We start from the raw sequence: 22,487 nt of genomic DNA, 5'->3' as shown, positions 1-22,487 counted from the left end.
AGGGAGACAGGCACTTTTATTACCCTCGGGTCCAGTGTTTCGAACACCACATATGTCATATAAATGTGTAGGGGGGTGCAGTGTGCACTCAATGAAAGTGTTATTTTACATGTTGTTCATAGAAAATGAGCCAAGAACAGGTTGAAAAAAACAATGACATTGTATCATTAACCCACACAAGGGTTAAGTACTGGACTAAGACAATCCATCTAACCTCATTGTATCATTAACCCACACAAGGGTTAAGTACTGGACTAAGACAATCCATCTAACCTCATTGCTTGCTAGCGTGTTTTTTTTCTTTTTTCCCCTGATCCTTTTTTCTAGGTTTCTTCTTCAATTCCTTTCTCGGTCTCCCCTGGTATTTTGAGTTGGGAGTGAGTGAAGGACGAAGGGAGAGGACGTGAGGTAGTGAGGGAAAACTAGCCTTGTGATTGGGCATCAGTGTGACAGTCCTTCGGTCAAGCCCAGCTAGGCTACTTATTACACAGGTGAAAGTGGACTTAAAATCCTCTGCAGTCACGTTCTTTAACACCAGACTCCTCTGGATCACCCTGCCGTCCTCTGATACTGATCTGAAACCACCACATTTACAACTCTTAGCCAATTCTCCCACCACAGTAGAACATCTCAACAGAACTCACACTTTGGACTTTGCCTACTCTACATGTGTGGTTCAAATATACAAACAGCAGTACAGTATTAACAGCATCATTAAGGGACATGGTTTAGTGTGGATTTCAAAAGCTTCCAATAAAGTATGTGAAGACAACCCCCAGTACTTACTCCTCTGTTTCTGATACTCTGCCATCAGTGAAGGCTACCTCTGGGAAGGTTCTGTTGACCAGCCAGTAGACATGGGTAAAGTCATCAGGAAGGCCTGGGTCTGCTTTACATTCAATAATCAACTGCTCTCCTGTGTATGACAAACACATCCTGTTTGTTAAAAACGGTGGTTCCTAACCAACACCAGAATAGAATTATCTGACCGCACACCCAGCAACCAGGAACACTGGAGGTAAAGACCAGGTAATCTTTGAGTTCAAACACTCAAGAGTATCCATGATTGATAAGCCACTCATGAAAAATAAAAAATAATAATAAACTGAGATGGCAGAATTCTTTACCTGGAACAGCTCTTATTTTGGACCTATGGGGCTGGAGGATTCTGGGAGATGGCACCTCTGTGGAACCTGGACAATATCAACTGAAGTTAGAGACACTTTGAAACATTAAAAAAATGTTGTATGCAGGAAGATAGACGGACACACACACACACCTGCAGTGGCCTCTGAGCGCAGGACCCCAAAAAACCCCATGAAGGCTGTAGAAGAGATGGAGCACACCCTCAGCCATTGCGTAACACAGGCACATACACACAGAAATGTAAAAACATATGCAGCAGAAACATCCCCATACATCAGAGAACGTGTGTGTGAGAATGGTAGAGGATCTCTTACCTAGGAGAAGAATCGTCAACTGCATACTTGCTTCTGTCCGACTACTGTGCGAGTTGGTCAACAAAGCTAGTTGTAACAACACCGTCTCATTTACTTACTATATATGCACAGTTACTTCCTCTTAACTCACCCACGCTGACCAAGAACACACAAGGAAATTCCCTATCAAGTTATTTAGCATATTTATGTCAGACACAATCAAGATTAAATTAGTTAGACATTTTGACCTCAAATGTTACTTTGATATATGCAGGTCACATTTCTCAAGTGTAATATACCCTCTACCATATGACTTAAGTGCGACTCATTTAGCACATGGATATGAATCATAAGAAATGTGAAATATTGTGGTGAAATACACATACTTTCACTGCTTACCTGTATTCTTCACAAGAGCAGTCTAAAAGAAGAACGTCATATTTCAATGGCCACACTCAATCCTAGTCCAGGGTGGCATGACTGGCATCAGTCTGGTATGTTTCTTCATATGACGAGAACTATACTGCATCTTAACGGAACAGGAAGTATAATATTCTGGAAATGATACACAAAATCCCCCAGGTCATGAAGGGTCTATACTAGTGGATCTGGTCTGAATTAAGTAATGTCTACACCTGATCTTGACTGTGTCACGTTTAATAACAGACAATCAAAAGAACAAAAACATGACAAAAAAGTAAATAGACAACCAAAATGATCAAATTATATTCACCTTTTTGCATAGTCTTTTACGGTACCTATTCCTTGAGAGTCATCTGGGCTGAACACAGACACGAGCAGCCGTCTGAGGGAGGCGTGAGGGGGACATATTGTAGTTCCCCTCTTAAAAGAGATGAAGTCTGTAGTAGGATAGGACACACTGTCTTGAGCCCAGTGCTCCTGAGAGACTAGAAACCCTCACCCCAAGCAGCCACATTCAACCAGGACCTCCACTAACAAAAGGTACAGATTTAACACACAAAAAACGAAGACTGGCATTCTACAACGCTCCACTCACGTATCTGGGCCGTGTCAGCCACTCATTACCGTAGAAACCAAAAGTTAAGACAAATTACTTTTGAAAAGCATTTCCAAAAACTGAGGACCATTTTACTAAGCAATGAAATGTACACTGCATTTGTTTAAAACGTTTTGATTGACTAAACAAAAATACAATAAAAAGGATATCCAAACCCAGGTTACTAGTCAAATTCTAAAACATCTAAAATACAGATACTATGTGCCTATACATATATACAAATAGTACATGTACAGACACAGTTTATAATAGATGTTCTTATAAGTCCATGGTGAGGCCTACTAGTCAGGCCAGTGCATTATCTACCATCTCCATATGGCTTGTGTGTCCTTCCCCACTCTCCCAGGTCACTCCAGCCCCAGGATGTAGTTGATGCCTTGCACAAGTCCAATGATTACTGGTTGCCAAGCGACAAGGTAGCGGAGCCAGTCCAGGAGTTGTCCATACATGACATGTGGCCTCTCCCAGCTTCAGATGATAGGTCAAGGAGGCAGATAATTAAGTGACTACCCCACCCCTGATTCCAACCAATCTGACCCAACCAAACCTTAACTAAGCAATTCATTTAGAGTTGTAATAAAACACATCCAGCCTGTGACAATATGATTATTATAGATCCTTCAGGACACCACTAGAATCAGGCTGGATATTGGGGAATGGATAACATCTTCCCAATACATACAGTGCATTCAGAAAGTATTCAGACCTCTTCCCTTTTCCACATTTTGTTCAATTACAGCCTTATTCTAAAAAAGGATTAAATACATTTCTCCTCATCAATCTACACACAGTACCCCATAATGACACAGTGAAAACAGTTTTATTTTTTTTAATTTTGCAAATGTATTCCAAATAAAAAAATGAAACACCTTATTTGCATACGTATTCAGACCCTTTGCTATGAGACTCGAAATTGAGCTCAGGTGCATCCTGTTTCCACTGATCATCCTTGACATGTTTCTACAACTTAATTGGAGTCAACATGTGGTAAATTAAATTGATTGTACATGATTTGGAAAGGCACACACCTGTCTATATAAGGTCCCACAGTTTACAGTGCATGTCAGAGCAAAAACCAAGCCATGAGGTCAAAGGAACTGTCTGTACAGCTTCGAGACAGGATTGTATCGAGGCACAGATCTGGAGAAGGGTACCAAAAAATGTCTACAGTGTCGAAGGACCCCAAGAACACAGTGGCCTCCATCATTCTTAAAATGGAAGAAGTTTGGAATCACCAAGACTCTTCCTAGAGTTGGGCGCCCGGCCACTCTGAGCAATCGGGGGAGAATTGCCTTGGTCAGGGAGGTGACTAACAATGGTCACTCTGACATAGCTCTAGAGTTCCTCTGTGGAGATGGACAACCATCTCAGCAGCACTCCACCAATCAGGCATTTATGGTTGAGTGGCCAGATAGAAGCCACTCCTGAGTAAAAGGGACGACAGCCAAAAGGCACCTAAAGGACTCAGAACATGAGAAACAAGATTCTCTGGTCTGATGAAACCAAGACTGAACTCTTTGGCCTGAACACCAAGTGTCACATCTAGAGGAAACCTGGCACCATCCCTACGGTGAAGCATGGTAGAGGCTGCATCATGCTGGGGGGATGTTTTTCAGTGGCAGTGACTGGGAGACTAGTAAGGATTGAGGGAAAGATGAACGGAGCAAAGTACAGAGATCCTTGCTGAAGTCCTGAGCGCTCTGGAGCAGGTTCTTAGACTGAGGAGAAGTTTCACCTTCCAACAGGACAAAGACCCTAAGCACACAGCCAAGACAATGCAGGAGTGGCTTTGGGACAAGTCCCTGAATGTCCTTGAATGGCCCAACCAGAGCCTGGACTTGAAACCGATCGAACAGCACTGGAGAGACCTGAAAATAGCTGTGCAGCGACGCTCCCCATCCAACCTGACAGAGCTTGAGAGGATCTTCAGAGAAGAATGGGAGAAACTTCTCTATTACAGGTGTGCCAAGCTTATAGCGTCATACCCAAGGAGACTCGAGGCTGTAATCGCTGCCAAAAGGTGCCTCAAGAAAGTATTAAGTAAAGGCTCATAAAAAAGTCAAAGGGTCTGAATACTTCCCGAATGCACTGGATATGAACCATTTCTTAACATCAATTAACAACTCTGCTCTAGGGCAGCCTTTCTTAAAGTATAGTCTCAGACATGTTAAATGGTGGGCCGCGACATGTCAAAGTAAAAAATTATTGATATATACAAATTTAAATAAATTGGGGGGGACGGGGGGGGACTCAGTCAGGGTCTCAACTTACTGTTAAGAGTTAGAACAGTTGAATACACAAGGTGCAATTTCAAAATTTGGTTGTGCATCAGCAGTTTCTCTCTTGCTATGTCAGTAAGTTAGCTGGCTAGACTAACTAAACTTGTACTAATCATGGCCGAATACCAACCGGGCACTTGCCCAGGGGCCCTGATCACCACGGGGACGCCTGGGGGGCACAAATCTCGCTTTGGGCCCCCAAAAAGGGGCATGTTTTCATGAGCTTGGGACACAGGAAAACACAGAATTTCTCATTTGGGTCCCAGGCTGAAAAAGTTTTAGAACCCCTGCTCTAGGGTGTTATTTAGTAGAAATTGTGTGAAATTAAATGCGGTATGTATGCTGTGTTGGTCAATAAAGGATTTGTGTATTAAGTGGTTGCAATGGAAACCCTTTCCCCTAAATCAGAAATGGCAGGCAGCTGCGCCTGTTGAGTTTTTACAGCAGCAAAATAGGAACTGGAACTACTTTATGAAAGGTATCCATGAAGACAAAGCCACAACTATCAGACAATGGCTAACCTTGTTTTCAGAGGACTTCACCTGAGGTCCCTTCCCATAATATCCTGTTCCAGTTTGTGTTTACATATCAATGTGGCTCAAAAGTCCCATGAACAACATCACTGTATAAATGCTCCAATTCTGAAGCATTTACAGGAAACAACCTATTCCCATCACAGCCAAGCAAAATAACCTCAACATTTACAGGAAACAACCTATTCCCATCACAGCCAAGCAAAATAACCTCAACATTTACAGGAAACAACCTATTCCCATCACAGCCAAGCAAAATAACCCGCCTCAACATTTACAGGAAACAACCTATTCCCATCACAGCCAAGCAAAATAACCCGCCTCAACATTTACAGGAAACAACCTATTCCCATCACAGCCAAGCAAAATAACCCGCCTCAACATTTACAGGAAACAACCTATTCCCATCACAGCCAAGCAAAATAACCCGCCTCAACATTTACAGGAAACAACCTATTCCCATCACAGCCAAGCAAAATAACCCGCCTCAACATTTACAGGAAACAACCTATTCCCATCACAGCCAAGCAAAATAACCCGCCTCAACATTTGCAGGAAACAACCTATTCCCATCACAGCCAAGCAAAATAACCCGCCTCAACATTTGCCATCTTATGTGCTTTGGACTGTGCGAATTCCAGTCATGCTGACAAACAGAGGGAGAGTGGGTGAAACAACGAGTGACAAAGGGCCACTTTGAGGGAGACCATCTGAATCTTAAAGACACACAACACAAAAAAGTTACACGCCAAGACACACTACAAGAGATGAGAATATTAAACAGACAAGCACACAGATTTTAACTGATAACTGCATGTGTTTTCCCCCTGCCTCTTAAATGCTGCCTATTACTGAATGTTTTACTGGCTGTGCATTGTGTATGTTTGACTGTTTGTAGGATATTACTTAACCTGTGTGTTATATGTGCTGTGCTCGCTCCCTGACAGGTCATCATTTTAAATAACAATTTGTTCTTAATTGACTTACCTATATAAATAAAAGTGAAAACTACATTTTAAAAACACACAAACATGTCATATGAGAGCAGAAGATAAAGGATACGGGTTACTGAACATCCTTTTCAGGTCCACCTTCTCTTTGCAGTACGGGCATATCTGCTTCTTTCCCACGATGCACCATCCTCGTATGCAGAATTCATGGAATCTGAGGCAGAGAGAGTTAAGGGAAAATTCCACCCAAAAAACGATAGTTCGGTATTTGTTTCAGTAGCCCATTGTTGACATAGTCCCAAAATGTTTTGCTTGTCAGCAATCAAGTTAAGATGGATAACTTTCAAAATACGGAAATCATGTATTCAACCCTAAAAACATTAGAATAACTACAAAATGAGGCCAAATATGAAACATTAGGGGAAATTGGGCCAAATGCTGTAGGCATAGCGTAAGAGCATACTGGAAAGTTTCTTTCTACTTCCCTGTGGCACACTGTAATAAACATATCAGCAACATCACCAGTAAGCTATTCAAATCTGATGTCCTCCAAATGTGAACATAGTTCACACAAATGCCATTAAACATGTGACATTACACCTCATGGAAGTCTAGTACAGGCAGTCAATACAGGAGATGACATAGGGCAACATTATTTACAGAAACAGGAAGTGAGACGGGCTCATGGTATAGTGTTATTGAGTCATGCGAACAACAGTCATATGTCAGAGAAAGTTCATGCGCACATTTGTTTGGTCCATTTCCCTTTTGTGTTTGTGTGCGTAAACCACCTGTTTTCCACGACTGACTGACTGCCAGTTACGGCTTTTATGCAACAGATAAATCAGTTCTACCACATCATGCTCCTGTGTGTTATTCAAATTAGGTCAAATATGTTCATATTTATGTAGAGCATTTTTCTTCGATGAAAAAGAATACACATGGTTGCAGGATAGTCTGTATGTGTTCTCGATGATTCCCTCGTCGCTGACATCAACCAGTATGGGCTGGCCACACACAGCGCAGATACTGTCTGAGAGGTGCTTGGTGGGCATTCCAGACGCACTATAGAACTAGAGAAGTCAGGGACACAATATAACGTGGCTGGACAGATACACAGCCTTGACAACAACAACAAAAAACGAGAACTTGTATACTCACCCCCACTGTCGATGCCATGAAGTCTGCACACATTTCGGCAAAGTCCCTACCCAGGACGCCATAGTACAGGCCATAGAACAGTAAGGACACGCCAAAATCCATTGCGTCCTCTGGCTTGATTCTGGAAACAAAGTCAACCAAAAGCATCATCAATACTATTAGCATGATCAACATGTTACTACTTCTCAAAGAAGCTCTGGCACCTCCTCTGAAAATCTAAACTTATTTGAAGGTTTTTGAGAGACAGTTACTAACTACACAAGCACAATCCTTGTAAACCACTGGTATTGTCCATAAATACACAATTGTGTCTAGAAATAACCAGAACATACCTAAATATCAAGTTGATGCCAAACAGTGTAAACATGACGACAGTGTAGCCCACTATCCCTGTAGCATAGCTGATCTTGTAGAGGAGGAGGAACCATTTGTAGACCAGCCTGTCCACAGAAATACAAGGGAACATTCAGACATATTTCAGCTAACTGGCAGAGGTAATGTGAAGAAACATAGATCAGTATTTTGCCTAGAGCAGCACTGGCTGCATGGCAGGTTAGATTTGGGGCCTTGGATTGGTGGCCCTCTTACCATGACTATTCTATCATGCATCACCTAGGCAATCGGTATAAAATAATTAGGTGGGTGCTTACATTTCTCCTATTTCATACATGTAGAAGTGCAAATGTGTTTTTTTTTGCATATCCCACTCCCCCTGACACACCCTCGAAGAGTGGGTCAGAGCAAGGTATCAGCCATTATTGGACGGCAACCCTGGACCAATTAGGGTTAAGTGCCTTGCTTAAGGACACATGGACACATTTTTCACCTTGTCGGCTCAGGGTTTTGAATCTGCTACCTTTTGATTACTGGCCCAACACTCCTAACCACTAGGCTCTGCCGCCTCATATATGAGGTGTTATATGGATGTGTGTAGACACTACCTGGGCTTGTGTATGGGGCCTTACCTGGGCGTGGTGCACTCCAGGTGCTTGCGTGTGGCCCGGTAGGTAACGTATGCAGTGACCACAGAGAAGATGAACCACGTGACCAGAAACCTCCACCAGTGAAGCTTGGTGGTGAAGTACAGAGGAACCACCCACATCTGGAACAGAGTCACCAGCTACAAAAATAAAAAATAACACACATTTTAAAGTAGACACACTTGGGTAAATTTGAGACTGAATAACACTGAGAACCAGACTGTGTACAGTGGAAGGAACTGGTCTGTGGACAGTTTGTCTATACAGTATGTGAAGTGAGATTTGTATGATTTGCCTGCAGGCATGCTGTCTATTCCCTCTTTCTGCCCATAAGAGAGCATGTGTTTGTGTCTGCGTGAGCATGACTGTGCAGTGTGTATGTGTGTGGGTGTGAGAGAGAGTGAGATTATTTTACATTGTAGGACTTGGGGTGCCTCTGTTTCCATTGCACAAGGACCAGCTGGGCGATGACCAGGGTGACAATGAGGATAAGCACCATCTCAGCGTGCATGGCCTCATGGCCCTTGTGTTTCACATGCATCCTGGCATGCTCCAACCTACAGTATGGACACACACACACAACAATCAACCTACTGCTCAGGCCTGGGTATCTGGATAGATTCTTATAAATCGACATATTCGTAACACATTACCAGTTTTCATTGGAAGGAAACATTGTTGATATACTTTAGAGCCCTTAGTTTATCATGTTTAACTTCACTTGACTTTTGTGATTTAAAGTGTGACACAAATCTAATTTGCAGCCAGAATTAATAATTGTGTTTTGAGACTGACCTCCACTTCTCCTCCGGTGACAGATGGGATAGGTCGACCTGAAGTGAGAACAAGCCAGACAATCACGACAGTTCCAAAGGCTTCTAACTCCATTAGTAATGTTCTACATATATGAACATACATTCATTTAGATCCTTGTAAATAAACTGTCACAATTCATCTACTAAACACAATGATTGCACGCATTAAAAAATGTCCATGTTAACAAAACTGTCTGTAATCTGATCAGTGATTATGTGAATTGGTAGGCTGTTGACAGTGAACACTAAAAGAAATGAACACTGCTGTCCAACAAAGAGAACATGCACAGTTTCTGTCCATTAAGTGCTAAATGGTAAAAGAAATTGGCCTTTGGTACAAAGCATTGATTAGAGAGCTCGAGCTGCCAGGATATGACCTGTGACTCAGTCTGCCACATTGTATGACATGCCATCTAATGAGTGCTAGCTAAAATAGGGTTGTCACGATACTAGTATCCAATACTCAGCGGTATCTTGGCCATGAAACAAACTACTACATTTCCTGAGGAAAGCTGTCCTAATGTTGGAAACAAGCAGTCTTGTGTGTCACCCAGAATCACATGTTTCTTTTCCAAACTATAGCACACCATATTTGACATACAGAAGTGTTTTTTTAAAGGACCAACGAGTTAGGTCTGCTTTGTGTATTCCTTTATGCGTCATGGAAAATATGCTATCGCGATACTGGTTTCGTGACAACCCTAACGTTGCTACATCATTGACTCAATTGCTGTCGAAATATGACAAAAATGGGTTGTCAAGTAAAAGCAGCGAATTTGGGGCAGGTAAACCAGAATTATCCATTTAACTATCTGTGGCTACCTAGCTAGCTAGCGTTAACTACCACGTACAGTACAAGGCAAGGGCCTGATGGTGGGTATAATGTGTTACGTTACAACAGGAATCTGTTCCGAATACTTCGTAAAGTATAAGGTTGCCAACAAACACCGCATACAAAGGAGCATGATAAATTCATCTAGCTAAAGAATAAGCATCAACTCACCAAGTAGCTTATTCATGGGCTACCAGAGTGAGGACAGAAACTTTTCCGAAGAAACGTGGTGAGTGAAAACCTAAATTAAATAGCCCACTCCTACCCGGTATCTTATTCTGCCGCTATACAACTTTGTATGTGTTGTTTGTTGGCAACCTTGTTATTTACTTAGTTTATGAAACAGATTCCTGTTGGAACGTTCCACAAATTATACCCACCCAGGGCGTGATGATGGTCCTTGTACATTTGTCTTAGCTGACTGCACTGCGATTGGATATATACTTGGTTTCCTAATGCACTCAATGACAGCCTACATGTCTGGCTAAAATGGGAAGACAACTGAGATGTTAGATAAAACTAACACCGTATGACGCTTACTCGCCGGTGGAAGAGGCAAGTCTATTCCATATTGGCAGCAACGTGCGCACTTTACAATTCACGCAATTCTTTTTTTTTCTGATTCTACAACGGTAACAGTCTAACCTGATTTGGTTCATCGTGGTGTCCAAGTCCATGATCGTGTTCTACACCATCAACCTCCACCTCAAACACCCCCGCCATCTTCGGGAGTGCTGTCAATTCCTAGCGCATGCCATTTCCGGGTTGGAAAACCGGAGGGCCATAAACACTGCACGCGAGTTCCTTTTCCGTTTGGCAACACTCACAGCAGTGGTTGTTTTCTAGTGGCGGGGAAAAAGTACGAGTAACAAACGGTTCAGCTGATGGTCTCTTGGATTTTACATAAACAGACAGCTAATTAATTTGACATTAATATGGCCCCAGTGAAAATTAAACACGTCGTTTCATTCACGTCACAGGTAAGTTCGTGTATTTAACTGTCAACTAACTTAGCTTACTGCAAGTAGACTAGGGCTAGCTAGCAATGAGTAGCTAGCTAACTATAGTTAGAAGCCCAATAACGTTAGGTAGTTAAATTATCTAGGCAGCTAGCATTAACCAAATGCATTTGGCATGATGAGAAAGGTTCAACTACTGGACAGCGTATGTAGCCATATGTCACATGTGTTGCATCAGTAGCTATACATGTAGCTCCTAGCTAATTGTATTGAAATGGTGCAGGACCCCAAGAACTGTGTGGAGAACCTATGTGTTGTGGGTGGAGACAGCAGGTCGTGGCTGTGCAACCCCCAAGACCGATGTGGAGTCCTCAGAGCAGAACTGCAGCTGGAGCGAGCCTCATACTTTGGATACATCGATGTGGGTAAGGCTCATCAAGATTGACAATGAAGTTTATGTATTGTAGTAAACGCACAATGGTACACTGTTATCGTTTTGTTTTGATGTTCCGTATAATTTAATGACTGTTTCCCAACTTGCTGTGTAATTTGTAGGGAACTGTGGATCTGCGTTCATTCAGATTGATGTCGGCCGGTCCTCTTGGCCCCTGGACCAGCCCTATATCACCCTGTTGCCAACAGCAACACTGATGAGTCCAGCAGAATCGCGACAGGGCACTGGGCTGACAGGAGTGAGAATGTTCAAGAGAGGTGAGACCAGATATACTGGATGGATCTCAGCCCTATGACAATAGTAGGACTGATATGTCATGCAATATAGATGAAGGGATTGAGAATCAGTGTCCGAAGATGCTTCTTTAGTAACCCTCCTTTAGACAAAACAATTGTCTAAATTGTCCGTCCGTCCCCCCCCCCCCCCAGGTGATTTCCTGTCAGAAGGTGCAGAGGACAGCTGGGACCGGGTGAGAGTAACCTGCACCCAGCCTTTTAACAAGCGCTCTCAGTTTGGCCTGTCCTTCCTGCGCATCCGCAGCCCCCTGGAGGAGGGCTCCACACAGACTTGCAAAGAGAACCAGGGTCAGGTGTGTGTATAGACTTGAGGGCTTGGCAGTGAACTCTTCAGAGAGAACGGTACAGTAAATTGCAGAGAACACCTCTGGGCCCGGTTTCATGATAGCAGTAGTTCTTGTTGCATCTTTCTTACAAAGGCCAAAGATATAACATGCGTTTCCCAAAACACCATGCAGAGAGAACGATCGCTAAGTGCGTTGTTAGAGTGTGTGTTGGTACTGATATGATCAAAAGAAAGGGAGTGCTGCTCTCGGGTCAGCTTTCTCCACTCAAATCTTACCTTAACATTATAATTATTTCACAATACTTGACGACGGAACAGCTACTAGAAAGATATTACCACCTACGGCTGCAAATATTGAGGTGGCTTATTCTAATGCTTACCCTATAAAAATGCACTAAATCACCAATTTGTCACATCGTTGCCCACATGTTGGACTACACATGAAATATATTGAGACTTACAGACAGTAGCCAATAAGTAGCTGTTTATATTTTCATTTGAAGTGTCTTTTTATACATCACTTGTTTAACATTGCTCCTACGGAGGTCCTAACGATAAACTTAGCCTTAAGATGCTTTTGGGAAACCAGGCCCAGGTCTCTTGGTCCACCCACCCCCTACGGGTGGTCAGCTCCCGCTCAGCCCAGTCAAAGTGCTTCTCTGTCCTGGCACCCCAATGGTGGAGCCAGCTTCCCCCTGATGATAGGTCAGCAGAGTCCCTGCCCATCTTGGAAAAGGTTTGAACCCTGCCTCTTCAAATAGTATGTTAAATAAGACATCTGTCTTATTCCCCCCCCTAAAAAAAGTTTTGTTCTGGTTACAAGCATCTGCTAAATGACTGAATTATATTTAAAACAGATAAGAGTTGTAGATTTGTCTTCTTATGGGGTTGTTCCATATGATTGCAATCTTTTTCACTTTTACCCTGTATTCAACTGTCTCAACCAATAACGGGCACAACACAAACTCTTCAGATGTAAGGGTTTAAGCTCCAACATTTGTGAAAATCTGATTTTAGGTGATCGATTTGGACTGTTATGAAAAATGTAAGTGTGTCTATTCTTAAGCAGTAAGGCACAAGGGGGTGTGATATATGGCCAATATACCACAACTAAAGGCTGTTCTTATGCGTGACGCATCGCTGAGTGCCTGGACACAGCCCCTAGCCGTGGTATATTGGCCATATACCACAAACCCCCGAGGTGCCTTATTGCTATTATAAACGGGTTACCAACGTAATTAGAGTAGTAAAAATAAATGTTTTGTCATACCTGTAGTATGTCAGCCAATCAGCATTCAGGGCTCGAACAACCCAGTTTATAATTTGGGAATATACAAGAGATATGTATTATTGGTAAACATCAGAGGCCAGAAGTGTGTTCTTGTATTCTCACTCTCCTTTGACCTTCTCTCTTTTCAGACAACCCCAGACAAATCAGCATCAGGTGTGAGAGAATGGCTGTCGAGCCCTGCTGTGCAGAGAACCTTCTTTGGGGGAGCGAAAGGGTATGTGGAGGAATTAAAAGTTTTGTATGAGGCACTGTCAAACAGATTAGACAGCATTGAATGAATAAATACTTTTACAGAAAATCACTTACACCTTGGTTTGTCTCCCCCTGCTGTCAGGGAGGGTGTGGTTCTGAGCCGGACAGCTCGTATGGTCCTCACAGCGTCCCAGGCTGCCAGGCGTTCCCTTTCCCTTCCTTCCACTTCCTTGTCTCCCAGTCACACATCATCCTCTGGCACTCAGAATACAGCAACCTCTTCCCCTCCCACAGCCAAGCCAGATGCAACTACTCATATCCCCAACCAGGGAAAGCCAGGGGCTCATACAGCTACACACAACAAAGGCAAGCCAGTTGGAAATATGGGAAATATACACCCTCACACAGGTAAACACCTCAGCTCTCAGAAATACCATGCATTTTGCGTGGTAATTTTGTTTTGGCAACACTAAGCTTGACAAATGATAAGTTGTGATGTTTTTCAGCTTCAATGGCTTGTTTAAGCACAGTTCGCAGCTCCAAGGAAAATACTTCTCAAAGACAGCTGAAGAGAAAACCGAACTCCAAAAGCAGGTATTCCTCTATACTCCACCCCATGGATCATTTTGGGAGGGTAAGCTTATCCTGGATCTGCACATAGGAGCAACTTCTATCTCACAAGTATTTCTCAGCATGAATCTCTGTTCTTTACCTCCCTCCCAGGCAGAACCAGCTGAATGGCACCACCTCTAGTAAGCACGGAAAACCTGCAGTCTGTAAGAGGCCAATAGCTACTCTACAACACACTGCCACAGCCCCTCATCCTCACCCATCTCCAGAGCCTCAGGACACTGGTGACCTTGAGACCACATGCCCAATATGCGGAGGTGTGTTTTATGTTGGTTTCTTATTCTGTCACTTCATGGACTGTATGACATACTGTATATTGATTCACTGTTACAATCAACAGTAGTATTGACACCCGTTGTCTGTTCTTTCTCTATCCTGCAGTGTTCTTTACTGCAGAGTACCTGCCGCTCCACGCCGCCTCCTGCCAGCAGGTGGAGACCAGGAAGCTCCCTGGGGGGATTGTGACCCCTGTTCCACGCCCCTTCCCTGTCTCTCCCGCCAGCCTAGAGGAGTCCATGGTGCCCTGCCCTCTCTGCTCCTTCAAGTTCCCTCTGTCCCACATCCAGATGCACGCCAGCACCTGTGGAGACTCCGTGGACCCCCATGTTATCTGGGTGGACTAGGAAAGAATGCATTGTATAGTAACACGTTTTTGCTTTTAATCAGTGGGCAGTGCAGCAAACGTGGACAATCTTTTGTTTTTAATATACTGTATGTATATTTGTATTTTACTGACTTGTTCTGTAGCTATATATACCTGGACAAATAATGAATCTCTCTCTGCCTACCTCTATTCACCGCTCTGCTCCTGAGCTCATTGAAGGCTGTTTGTTATTGCACTGTTTACACATGCTATGTGCTAATGATGACCTATAATATATTGTATACTATAAACAGCGTCAATCATAGACTGTTCAGTTCATCGTTTTTCGGAAGTTATCACATAATTGAAATGATCAATTCAATTAACTGTGATTTATATTGTCTTGTTGGCTGTTACTTGTTTTTTTTCACCATTGAACTTGTTGCACAGGGAATGTTAATTTCTCCTGCTACCTGTTAACAGCGTCTCATCTGCAACGTTTCCACTGGGGAGAATTTCCAATGATAATGTTAATAGAGTCTTGGTATGGAAGGCAAGGGCCACTCCCTGGTTTGGGTCTTGCCATGTGTGGAACACTGTAATGGTTGCTTTTTAATTAGTCCTGTCCCAGGAGAGTATAGATGTGTTACTTGGTTTGTGGCGAGACATTCTAACCAAGCTAACCTGTGTATTCAGCCAAGAGCACATTACCACAGTAGGCCCAAACAGCAGTCGGTGGACCTCACTGCCGTTCTCTCCTACCAACCTCTTAGCCTCAAGAATAACCAGGGCGCTTGGATTTCACACTATGGACAACAATTACTGTCTCACTTTCACTAAAGAAACATTGGGGAACCTCAAGGTTAGTGTATTTGAAACAAACTTAGCAAAGAAAAGATGTGAAACAGATTGAAATATGATGTAAAATGTGTAAAGAAGTATGGTATGAATTTTGTAGTAGAATGTAAGTCAATTTAGTTTAATACTACAATAATAAACTTCAATTGTAAAGCTTCTTTCATACATTATTTGCAGCTCAAAGTGCTTTACAATGAGACTACAAATGATTTAAAAATCCGTAAACAAAATGCATAAAATGAAGGAAAAAAATGGAACAGATTTACTAGAATAGAAACCTGTTTATACTGATGGTCTTGATAGTATCTTGCAATTTCATCTAGGAGTGGTCCTCATAGTAACATTACATTGTGTCGACTTATGTCTTCATAATGTTTATTCCTGTTAATTTCTCAGATTATAATGCTATTTTATCCTGTGTCATACCTTGATACTGCATGGTACTCACAAATTCCCTTCATGAATATCTTAATGTTCATCTGTAGACTACCCAGTGCAAACAAATGATTTAATAGTGATTTGTGTTTTGCAGTTTTATTATACATTTTTGTATTACTTAATGGTTTGTATTCAGAAATATCAAAGCAATGAACTCTCTGTGTCTCCTTGTGGTTTTAGCTAGAGCAGGAGATGGTGAACAAGAAAAGGCGTGGATCAGTGCCATCCAGGATTGGAACATAATGATGTGTGGCCTGCTGAAGCCTGGCGACGATATCATCCATCAGCTGGAGGCCCTCAACCTGTCCATCCACCTGGGCAACGAGTTTGACTTCTGCCAGATCCATGAGGCTCTACTGGTCGCTGTCGACACCAACCAGCCCTGTGTGGTGAAGAGGCTCCTCCACTGCAAGGACCAGGAGAAGAGCAACAAGATGGACGTGCAATCCTTCTCCCTGACCATCTTCGACCACTCCATTGACGACTTGCAGTTTGTCCCCGGCATGATCCCGCTGACCCTGGCCTGTCAGAAGGACCTGTATGAGATTGTCACCATGCTGACCTAGAAGGGCCACGTCATCCCACGTTCACACAAGATCACCTGTGCCTGTAGAGTGCTGGAATGGGCGGCAGTATGACCTGCTGAAGTTCTCCCTGTCTCAACACCTACCGTGGCATTGACAGTATGGCCTATCTGTCAATCACCTCATACAATGCCATGCTCAGTGCCTTCGGCCTCGGAAGGGAGATCCGTAAGCTTCCAAGAAGGAACCTGAGTTCAAGGTTAGATCCTGTTTGTGCTTATGCCCATATAGTCACTATGCACAAAGTATGTGGTGCATTACCCTGGAACTAATCTCTCTTGGACAGACTACGTAAAAATAAAGTATGCAAGATTTAAATTCTGGGTAAACCGATATTACCCTGGAACAGGAATACAACCATACTGGGCAATGAATGTTTTAATTGTAACTATAACTTGTTACCATACTATTACCATGTTATTACCATTTTATTCCCTGCTGCCCTATATACATAGACATGGACTCACTGGCCACTTTAATAATGTTTGCATACTGCTTTACTAATCTCATATGCCTTCGGAAAGTATTCAGACCCCTTGACTTTTTCCACATTTTGTTACATTACAGCCTTATTCTAAAAAATGTTTTTTTTTTTTTAATCTTCAGCAATCTACACACAATGCCCCATAATGACAAAGTGAAAACAGGTTTTTAGAAATGTTTGCAAATGTATTTAAAAAAAAATTCAGACCCTTTACTATGAGACTCAAAATTGAGCTCAGGTTCATCCTGTTTCCATTGATCATCCTTGAGATGTTTCTACAACTTGATTGAAGTCCACCTGCAGTAAATTCAATTGATTGGACATGATTTGGAAAGGACACACCTGTCTATATGGTTCCATGGTTGACCGTGCATGTTAGAGCAAAAACCAAGCAATGACGTTGAAGAAATTGTTTGTAGAGCTCTGAGACAAAATTGTGTCGAGGCACAAATCTGGGGAAGGGTACCAAAAAATGTCTGCAGCATTCAACGTCCCCAAGAACACAGTGGCCTCCTTCATACTTAAATGGAAGAGAGCTGGCCGCCCGGCCAAACTGAGCAATCGGGGGAGAAGGGCCTTGTCAGGGAGGTGACCAAGAACCCGATGGTCACTCTGACATAGCTCTAGAGTTCCTCTGTGGAGATGGGAGAACCTTCCAGAAGGACAACCATCTCTGCAGCACTCCACCAATCAGGCCTTTATGGTAGAGTGGCCAGACGGAAGCCACTCCTCAGTAAAATGCACATGACAGCCCGCTTGGAGTTTACCAAAAGGCACCTAAAGACTCTCAGACCATAAGAAACAAGATTCTCTTGTCTGATGAAACCAAGATGGAACTTTTTGGCCTGGAAACCTACCACCATCCCTAAGGTGAAGCATGGTGGTGGCAGCATCATGCTGTAGGGAAGTTTTTCAGTGGCAGGGACTGGGAGACTAGTCAGGATCGAGGCAAAGATGGATGGAGCAAAGTACAGAGAGATCCTTAATGAAAACCTGCTCCAGAGTGCTCAAGACCTCAGACTGGGGTGACGGTTCACCTTCCAACAGGACAACGACCCTAAGCACACAGCCAAGACAATGCAGGAGTGGCTTTGGGACAAGTCTCTGAATGTCTAGCCAGAGCCCGTACTTGCACTCAATCTAACATCTCTGGAAAGACCTGAAAATAGCTGCACAGCAATGCTCCCCATCCACCCTGACAGAGCTTGAGAGGATCCGCAGAGAAGAATGGGAGAAATTCCCCAAATACAGGTGTGCCAAGCTTGTAGCGTCATAGCCAAGAAGACCCAAGACTGTAATCGCTGCCAAAGGTGCTTTAACAAAGTACTGAGTAAAGGGTCTGAATACTTATGTAGATGTAATTTCGGCTTAATTTTTTAGCACATTTAAAAAAAAAACTGTTTTTGCTTTGTCATTATGGGTTATGGTGTGTAGATTGAGGAAAAAATACAATTGAATCAATTTTAGAATAAGGCCGTAACCAAACAAAATGTGGAAAAAGTCCAGGGGTCTGAATACTTTCCGAAGGCACTGTATATACTGTATTCTATTCTAATGTATATTGCTCGTCGTAATATTTATGTTTCTTAATTCCATTTTTGTCACGCCCTGACCATAGAGAGCCCTCGGTTCTCTATGGTGTTTAGGTCAGCTCGTGACTGGGGGGGGTTATCTAGTTTATAGATTTCTAGGTTGGTGGTTTGTGTGGTTCCCAATTAGAGGCAGTTGGTAATCGGTGCCTCTAATTGGGGATCATATTTAGGTAGGCTTTTTTCCCACCTGCATTTGTGGGATATTGCTTTGTGTTTGTGCATGTGCACCACGTAGTCACGTTTAGCTGTTCGTTTATTGTTAAATATATTTTTTTAAAGTTTCTCTTTTAATTAAATGATGTGGAACTCAACATCCGCGGCGCCTTGGTCCTGTTCTTACGACAGCCGTGACAATTTAACTTTTATATATGTGTGTATTGTGTATTGTTAGATACTACTGTTGGAGCTAGGAACACAAGCATTTTACTACACCCGCAATAACATCTGCATGTGACCAATATAATTTGATTTGATCTATTCTGTGCTGTTATGTGAAGTGTTATTAGGTTGTTTGTCTGAGTGGTTGTTTGTGTTATCTCTTCCACAGCCTCAGTACCTGTGTCTGGAGGAGCTGTGCCAGGAGTTTGCGGTGGAGCTGCTGGGGATTGTCCTTAACCAGAGTGAGGTCACCACCATCCTGAACAGCTGTGGAGACTGAAACCAGGACGCCCTTGACCAGCAAGTGTTCGAGGAGGGCATCCCAAACCTGACCCGTCTGAGGCTCGCCGTAAACTACAATCAGAAACAGGTAGAGCCACAGTCATCTATAACCAGAAATGGGTAGAGCCACAGTCATCTATGACCAGAAACGGATAGAGCCCAGTCATCTATAACCAGAAACGGGTAGAGCCCAGTCATCTATAACCAGAAACGGGTAGAGCCCAGTCATCTATAACCAGAAACGGGTAGAGCCCAGTCATCTATGACCAGAAACGGGTAGAGCCCAGTCATCTATAACCAGAAACAGGTAGAGCCCAGTCATCTATAACCAGAAACGGGTAGAGCCCAGTCATCTATAACCAGAAACGGGTAGAGCCACAAGCAGCTACAGAGCTAGTAGATTCTCAGTGGTGTTATTTGGGGTGCTGCTGTCAATGATTTACAGTATAATGAACATGTTCAGTGAGATAGTGTATCCCTCTCTATATGTCCTGTTTGTGAATTGTGGCCACTCTTTCTCTCTCTCTGGTTTGTGGCACACCCTATCTGCTTCCCAATGTAACAGATAAAAGTGTTTCAAAGCTCAAATTCTAGACCTTTGTGACACAAAGGTAAAGTTTAGGAGAGATTCTAGGATGGGCCCTGACTGCTGCTTACCTGTCCCCTCTCAGGATGTCGCTGACCTTGAGTGGAAATTTGCCCGATCTAAGCTCTCTGAGTTACTTCAGAGGTCTCACCATGCCTGTCCCCTTCAACATCATTCCCTCCCCTAAGGCCTTTTTCTACCTCATACGGTAGGTTATACTGTGTGTATGTGTGTTATACAGCCAACTTCCTCTACCAACAATAGAACAACCTCTATCTCAAAGGTCAGTTTCATCTCATATTTCACCTTCTGTCCTCTAATTGGTGTGGGAACCTGTCTGGCTGGAGGGGAAGCAGGACCTTCTATTCCACCTTCTTCCCCACCATCTCGTTGGCGCTTACCTTTTTATATCTGGCCCCAGGTTAAGGTGGGGCCAGATGGAGCAGAACAAGAGGTGGTGGGGCCAGATGGAGCAGAACAGGAGGTGGTGGGGCCAGATGGAGCAGAACAGGAGGTGGTGGGGCCAGATGGAGCAGAACAGGAGGTGGTGGGGCCAGATGGAGCAGAACAGGAGGTGGTGGGGCCAGATGGAGCAGAACAGGAGGTGGAGCCAGATGGAGCAGAGGGGACGAAGCAGGTAGGAGACATGGATGTTGTGAAGATGGAGGAGGGGAGAGTTGATGGAGGGAAGGGAGAGAGAAGGGTGGAGGGGGGTAGTGAAGGAGTCAGAGCAGAACATAGAGAGGAGACAGTGAGGGGAAGGGGGAGATTCGGATATAAAAAGGTAAGCACCAATGAGATGGTCGAGAAGGTGGAGGGAAAGGACAATCCAGTGGAGGCAGAAGTAAGGATGGAAGAAGGTAAAGAGAAAAAGGTAGATCACAGTGTGGATAATACAATCTGGTGGAAAGGACTTGTAGGAGGTGACAAAAAAGTGAATGATATGGGAGGACGTGGGAATGAAGGGAAAGTAGACATGGGCCTGGGAGATCTGAAAGAGGAAGGTCAAGGTGATGGAACTGAAGGAGAAAAGAGTGGTGGGGAAAATCAACATGACCGAGAGGTGGATTAAGGGCCCGGGGAGGGCGTTGGAGAATGTGACTAAGAAGAAAGCTGCCACAGCTAGCGTGGTGGTGGAGAATACTGCCAGGGCTGGGGTGAAGATCCTGGTGGAGAAGGTGGTTCCCTCCCGACCGATGGCAGCAGCAGCTCACAGGACACTGTCTTCGGCTTGCAGGAGGGGGAGGGGTCCATCAACGGAGGACCAATGAGAACTGCCCATCTGAGTGCATCATCTTCAGATTAGAAGTGTCAGCCAGTTAGCATTGTTTCAGTCAACTCCATAGTCCCTTAATAGGTTGACTACATGAGATATTTACATCAAAGCAGCAATATACACTTGCAGTAGATAGCATAAAATAATTTTGCTGTAAAATGAGCTACAAATCATTCAAAGGCATGTATATACACGCAAGGTTGGGTAGGTTACTTTCTAAATGTAATCCGTTACAATTACTAGTTACCTGTCCAAACTTTTAAGCAATGTCATTTTTGGAATATGATTACTTTCCCCTTAAGAGGCATTAGAAGAAGACTAAAAGTATCCATCAAATGCATCAGGTGTGTCATCATAGTGGTCTCTGACTTATGGTCAGACTCACTGAGGTGGAACAAACTTAAACTTGCACCTTTTTTCAATGCTGAATTGAATGTCATTGAGAAAACAGAAAGGTGTCAATGTATTTATTCACAAAGATCCTTTTTGAATTTAGTAATCTAGTTTTTTTTTAAATATCTGTAATCTGATTACAATATTGCTACTGATACACTGATTCGTTTTTTTGTAATCAGAGTACATGTAATCAGATACTCCACTACCCTGTATACAATATTGTTAAGTGATGTAGACAAATTAAACATGATCTGTGAACACCTAGTGATACCGATGTCTGCTCCATTGGACCACCTGTTTGAGACCGGTACTAACTCTTATTCATTGTCATTATAGACATTCCAACCTAACAATTAGAAAGGATAGAGAATTACAATTTCACTTTGAATACATATTTTCAAACCAATATTAAAATAGCAAAAATATATACAATGTCCTTGTGTGTTCATTATATAAAGCAAATAATTTGAGTAAAACTGGCTATACTGCTCTGACAGTCTCTTCTCTGTTGGTCAACCTGGTCTCAGAGCATTTCGTATAATTCTGTATGTAAATCCGAAGTACTTCGTTTAGTATGGTGTGTTACGTTTGGTAAGTATTCACAAAGATGGTTACTTAAGGCAAAACAACCTGGACAGAGCATTTCGTATTATTATATAAGTAAATCCAAGACACTCCATTTTGTATATGTTACTTTTCAAATGGTATGTATTAACTTGTGGATATACATCACCCATTTAAAAATATCAAGAGTGAAAGAAGCCCCATCTTCCTGATACAATTCCCATCAAGTACAAAATAGCATCACCTTATGCCATGTACTGTTATTGCTAAACTACTGTACACCTTGACAAAAGTACCACAGGACATTGCATGAACACAAACTTAATTACA

The 22,487-nt window shown here is 43.0% G+C and overlaps 2 protein-coding genes and 1 pseudogene across 17 annotated transcripts; 2 read left to right on the top strand and 1 right to left on the bottom strand.

Moving 5' to 3' along the window:
- On the bottom strand, positions 1-10,838 carry LOC109875622 (RING finger protein 121). 14 transcript variants are annotated; one of them, XM_031808298.1, is made up of 16 exons: positions 10,674-10,810; positions 9,177-9,214; positions 8,797-8,938; positions 8,367-8,521; positions 7,734-7,841; positions 7,402-7,522; positions 7,180-7,313; positions 6,353-6,454; positions 2,785-2,946; positions 2,173-2,299; positions 1,839-1,994; positions 1,461-1,526; positions 1,280-1,324; positions 1,128-1,193; positions 787-916; positions 1-575 (listed from the first exon to the last, which is right to left on the bottom strand). In XM_031808298.1, the coding sequence occupies exons 1-9, from the start codon at positions 10,749-10,751 to the stop codon at positions 2,826-2,828; spliced, it is 999 nt and encodes a 332-aa protein (XP_031664158.1). In that variant the 5' UTR covers positions 10,752-10,810; the 3' UTR covers positions 1-575; positions 787-916; positions 1,128-1,193; positions 1,280-1,324; positions 1,461-1,526; positions 1,839-1,994; positions 2,173-2,299; positions 2,785-2,825. The 14 variants fall into 14 exon arrangements, 13 of the variants coding, with proteins under 13 accessions (XP_031664158.1, XP_031664161.1, XP_031664162.1 ...); XM_031808301.1 differs by having other exon boundaries at positions 1,839-1,968; positions 10,674-10,790; XM_031808302.1 differs by having other exon boundaries at positions 2,173-2,244; positions 10,674-10,790.
- On the top strand, positions 9,913-15,734 carry xndc1 (xrcc1 N-terminal domain containing 1). 3 transcript variants are annotated; one of them, XM_020468001.2, is made up of 9 exons: positions 9,913-9,981; positions 11,271-11,412; positions 11,543-11,698; positions 11,870-12,030; positions 13,443-13,528; positions 13,649-13,914; positions 14,013-14,100; positions 14,230-14,393; positions 14,518-15,044. In XM_020468001.2, the coding sequence occupies exons 1-9, from the start codon at positions 9,937-9,939 to the stop codon at positions 14,757-14,759; spliced, it is 1,350 nt and encodes a 449-aa protein (XP_020323590.1). In that variant the 5' UTR covers positions 9,913-9,936; the 3' UTR covers positions 14,760-15,044. The 3 variants fall into 3 exon arrangements, with proteins under 3 accessions (XP_020323590.1, XP_020323589.1, XP_031664155.1); XM_020468000.2 differs by having other exon boundaries at positions 9,942-11,008; positions 14,518-15,734; XM_031808295.1 differs by lacking the exon at positions 9,913-9,981 and adding an exon at positions 10,846-11,008 and having other exon boundaries at positions 11,271-11,408.
- A 365-nt stretch (positions 15,735-16,099) lies between these two features.
- LOC116358169 (short transient receptor potential channel 2-like) lies at positions 16,100-21,192 on the top strand (annotated as a pseudogene).
- Positions 21,193-22,487: the final 1,295 nt, after the last annotated feature.

The sequence above is a fragment of the Oncorhynchus kisutch genome, linkage group LG28, assembly GCF_002021735.2.
Source record: "Oncorhynchus kisutch isolate 150728-3 linkage group LG28, Okis_V2, whole genome shotgun sequence".
NCBI lineage: Eukaryota > Metazoa > Chordata > Actinopteri > Salmoniformes > Salmonidae > Oncorhynchus > Oncorhynchus kisutch.
The sequence above is the reverse complement of the archived record's forward strand: the minus strand, read 5'-3'. Positions and strand labels throughout refer to the sequence as shown.

Excerpts from the sequence above, each read along its gene's own strand:
- LOC109875622 (XM_031808303.1), bottom strand. The coding sequence starts at position 10,751 with ATGGCGGGGGTGTTTGAGGTGGAGGTTGATGGTGTAGAACACGATCAT. Across the intron at positions 8,522-8,796 it reads GGCACCCCAAGTCCTACAAT|CTGGTGACTCTGTTCCAGAT; the intron begins GTAAAATAATCT and ends TTATTTTTGTAG. Across the intron at positions 2,947-6,352 it reads AAAAGGATGTTCAGTAACCC|CTGGGAGAGGCCACATGTCA; the intron begins GTATCCTTTATC and ends TATCATCTGAAG.
- xndc1 (XM_020468000.2), top strand. The coding sequence starts at position 10,964 with ATGGCCCCAGTGAAAATTAAACACGTCGTTTCATTCACGTCACAG. Across the intron at positions 12,031-13,442 it reads GCAAAGAGAACCAGGGTCAG|ACAACCCCAGACAAATCAGC; the intron begins GTGTGTGTATAG and ends CTCTCTTTTCAG. Across the intron at positions 13,915-14,012 it reads AAATATACACCCTCACACAG|CTTCAATGGCTTGTTTAAGC; the intron begins GTAAACACCTCA and ends GATGTTTTTCAG.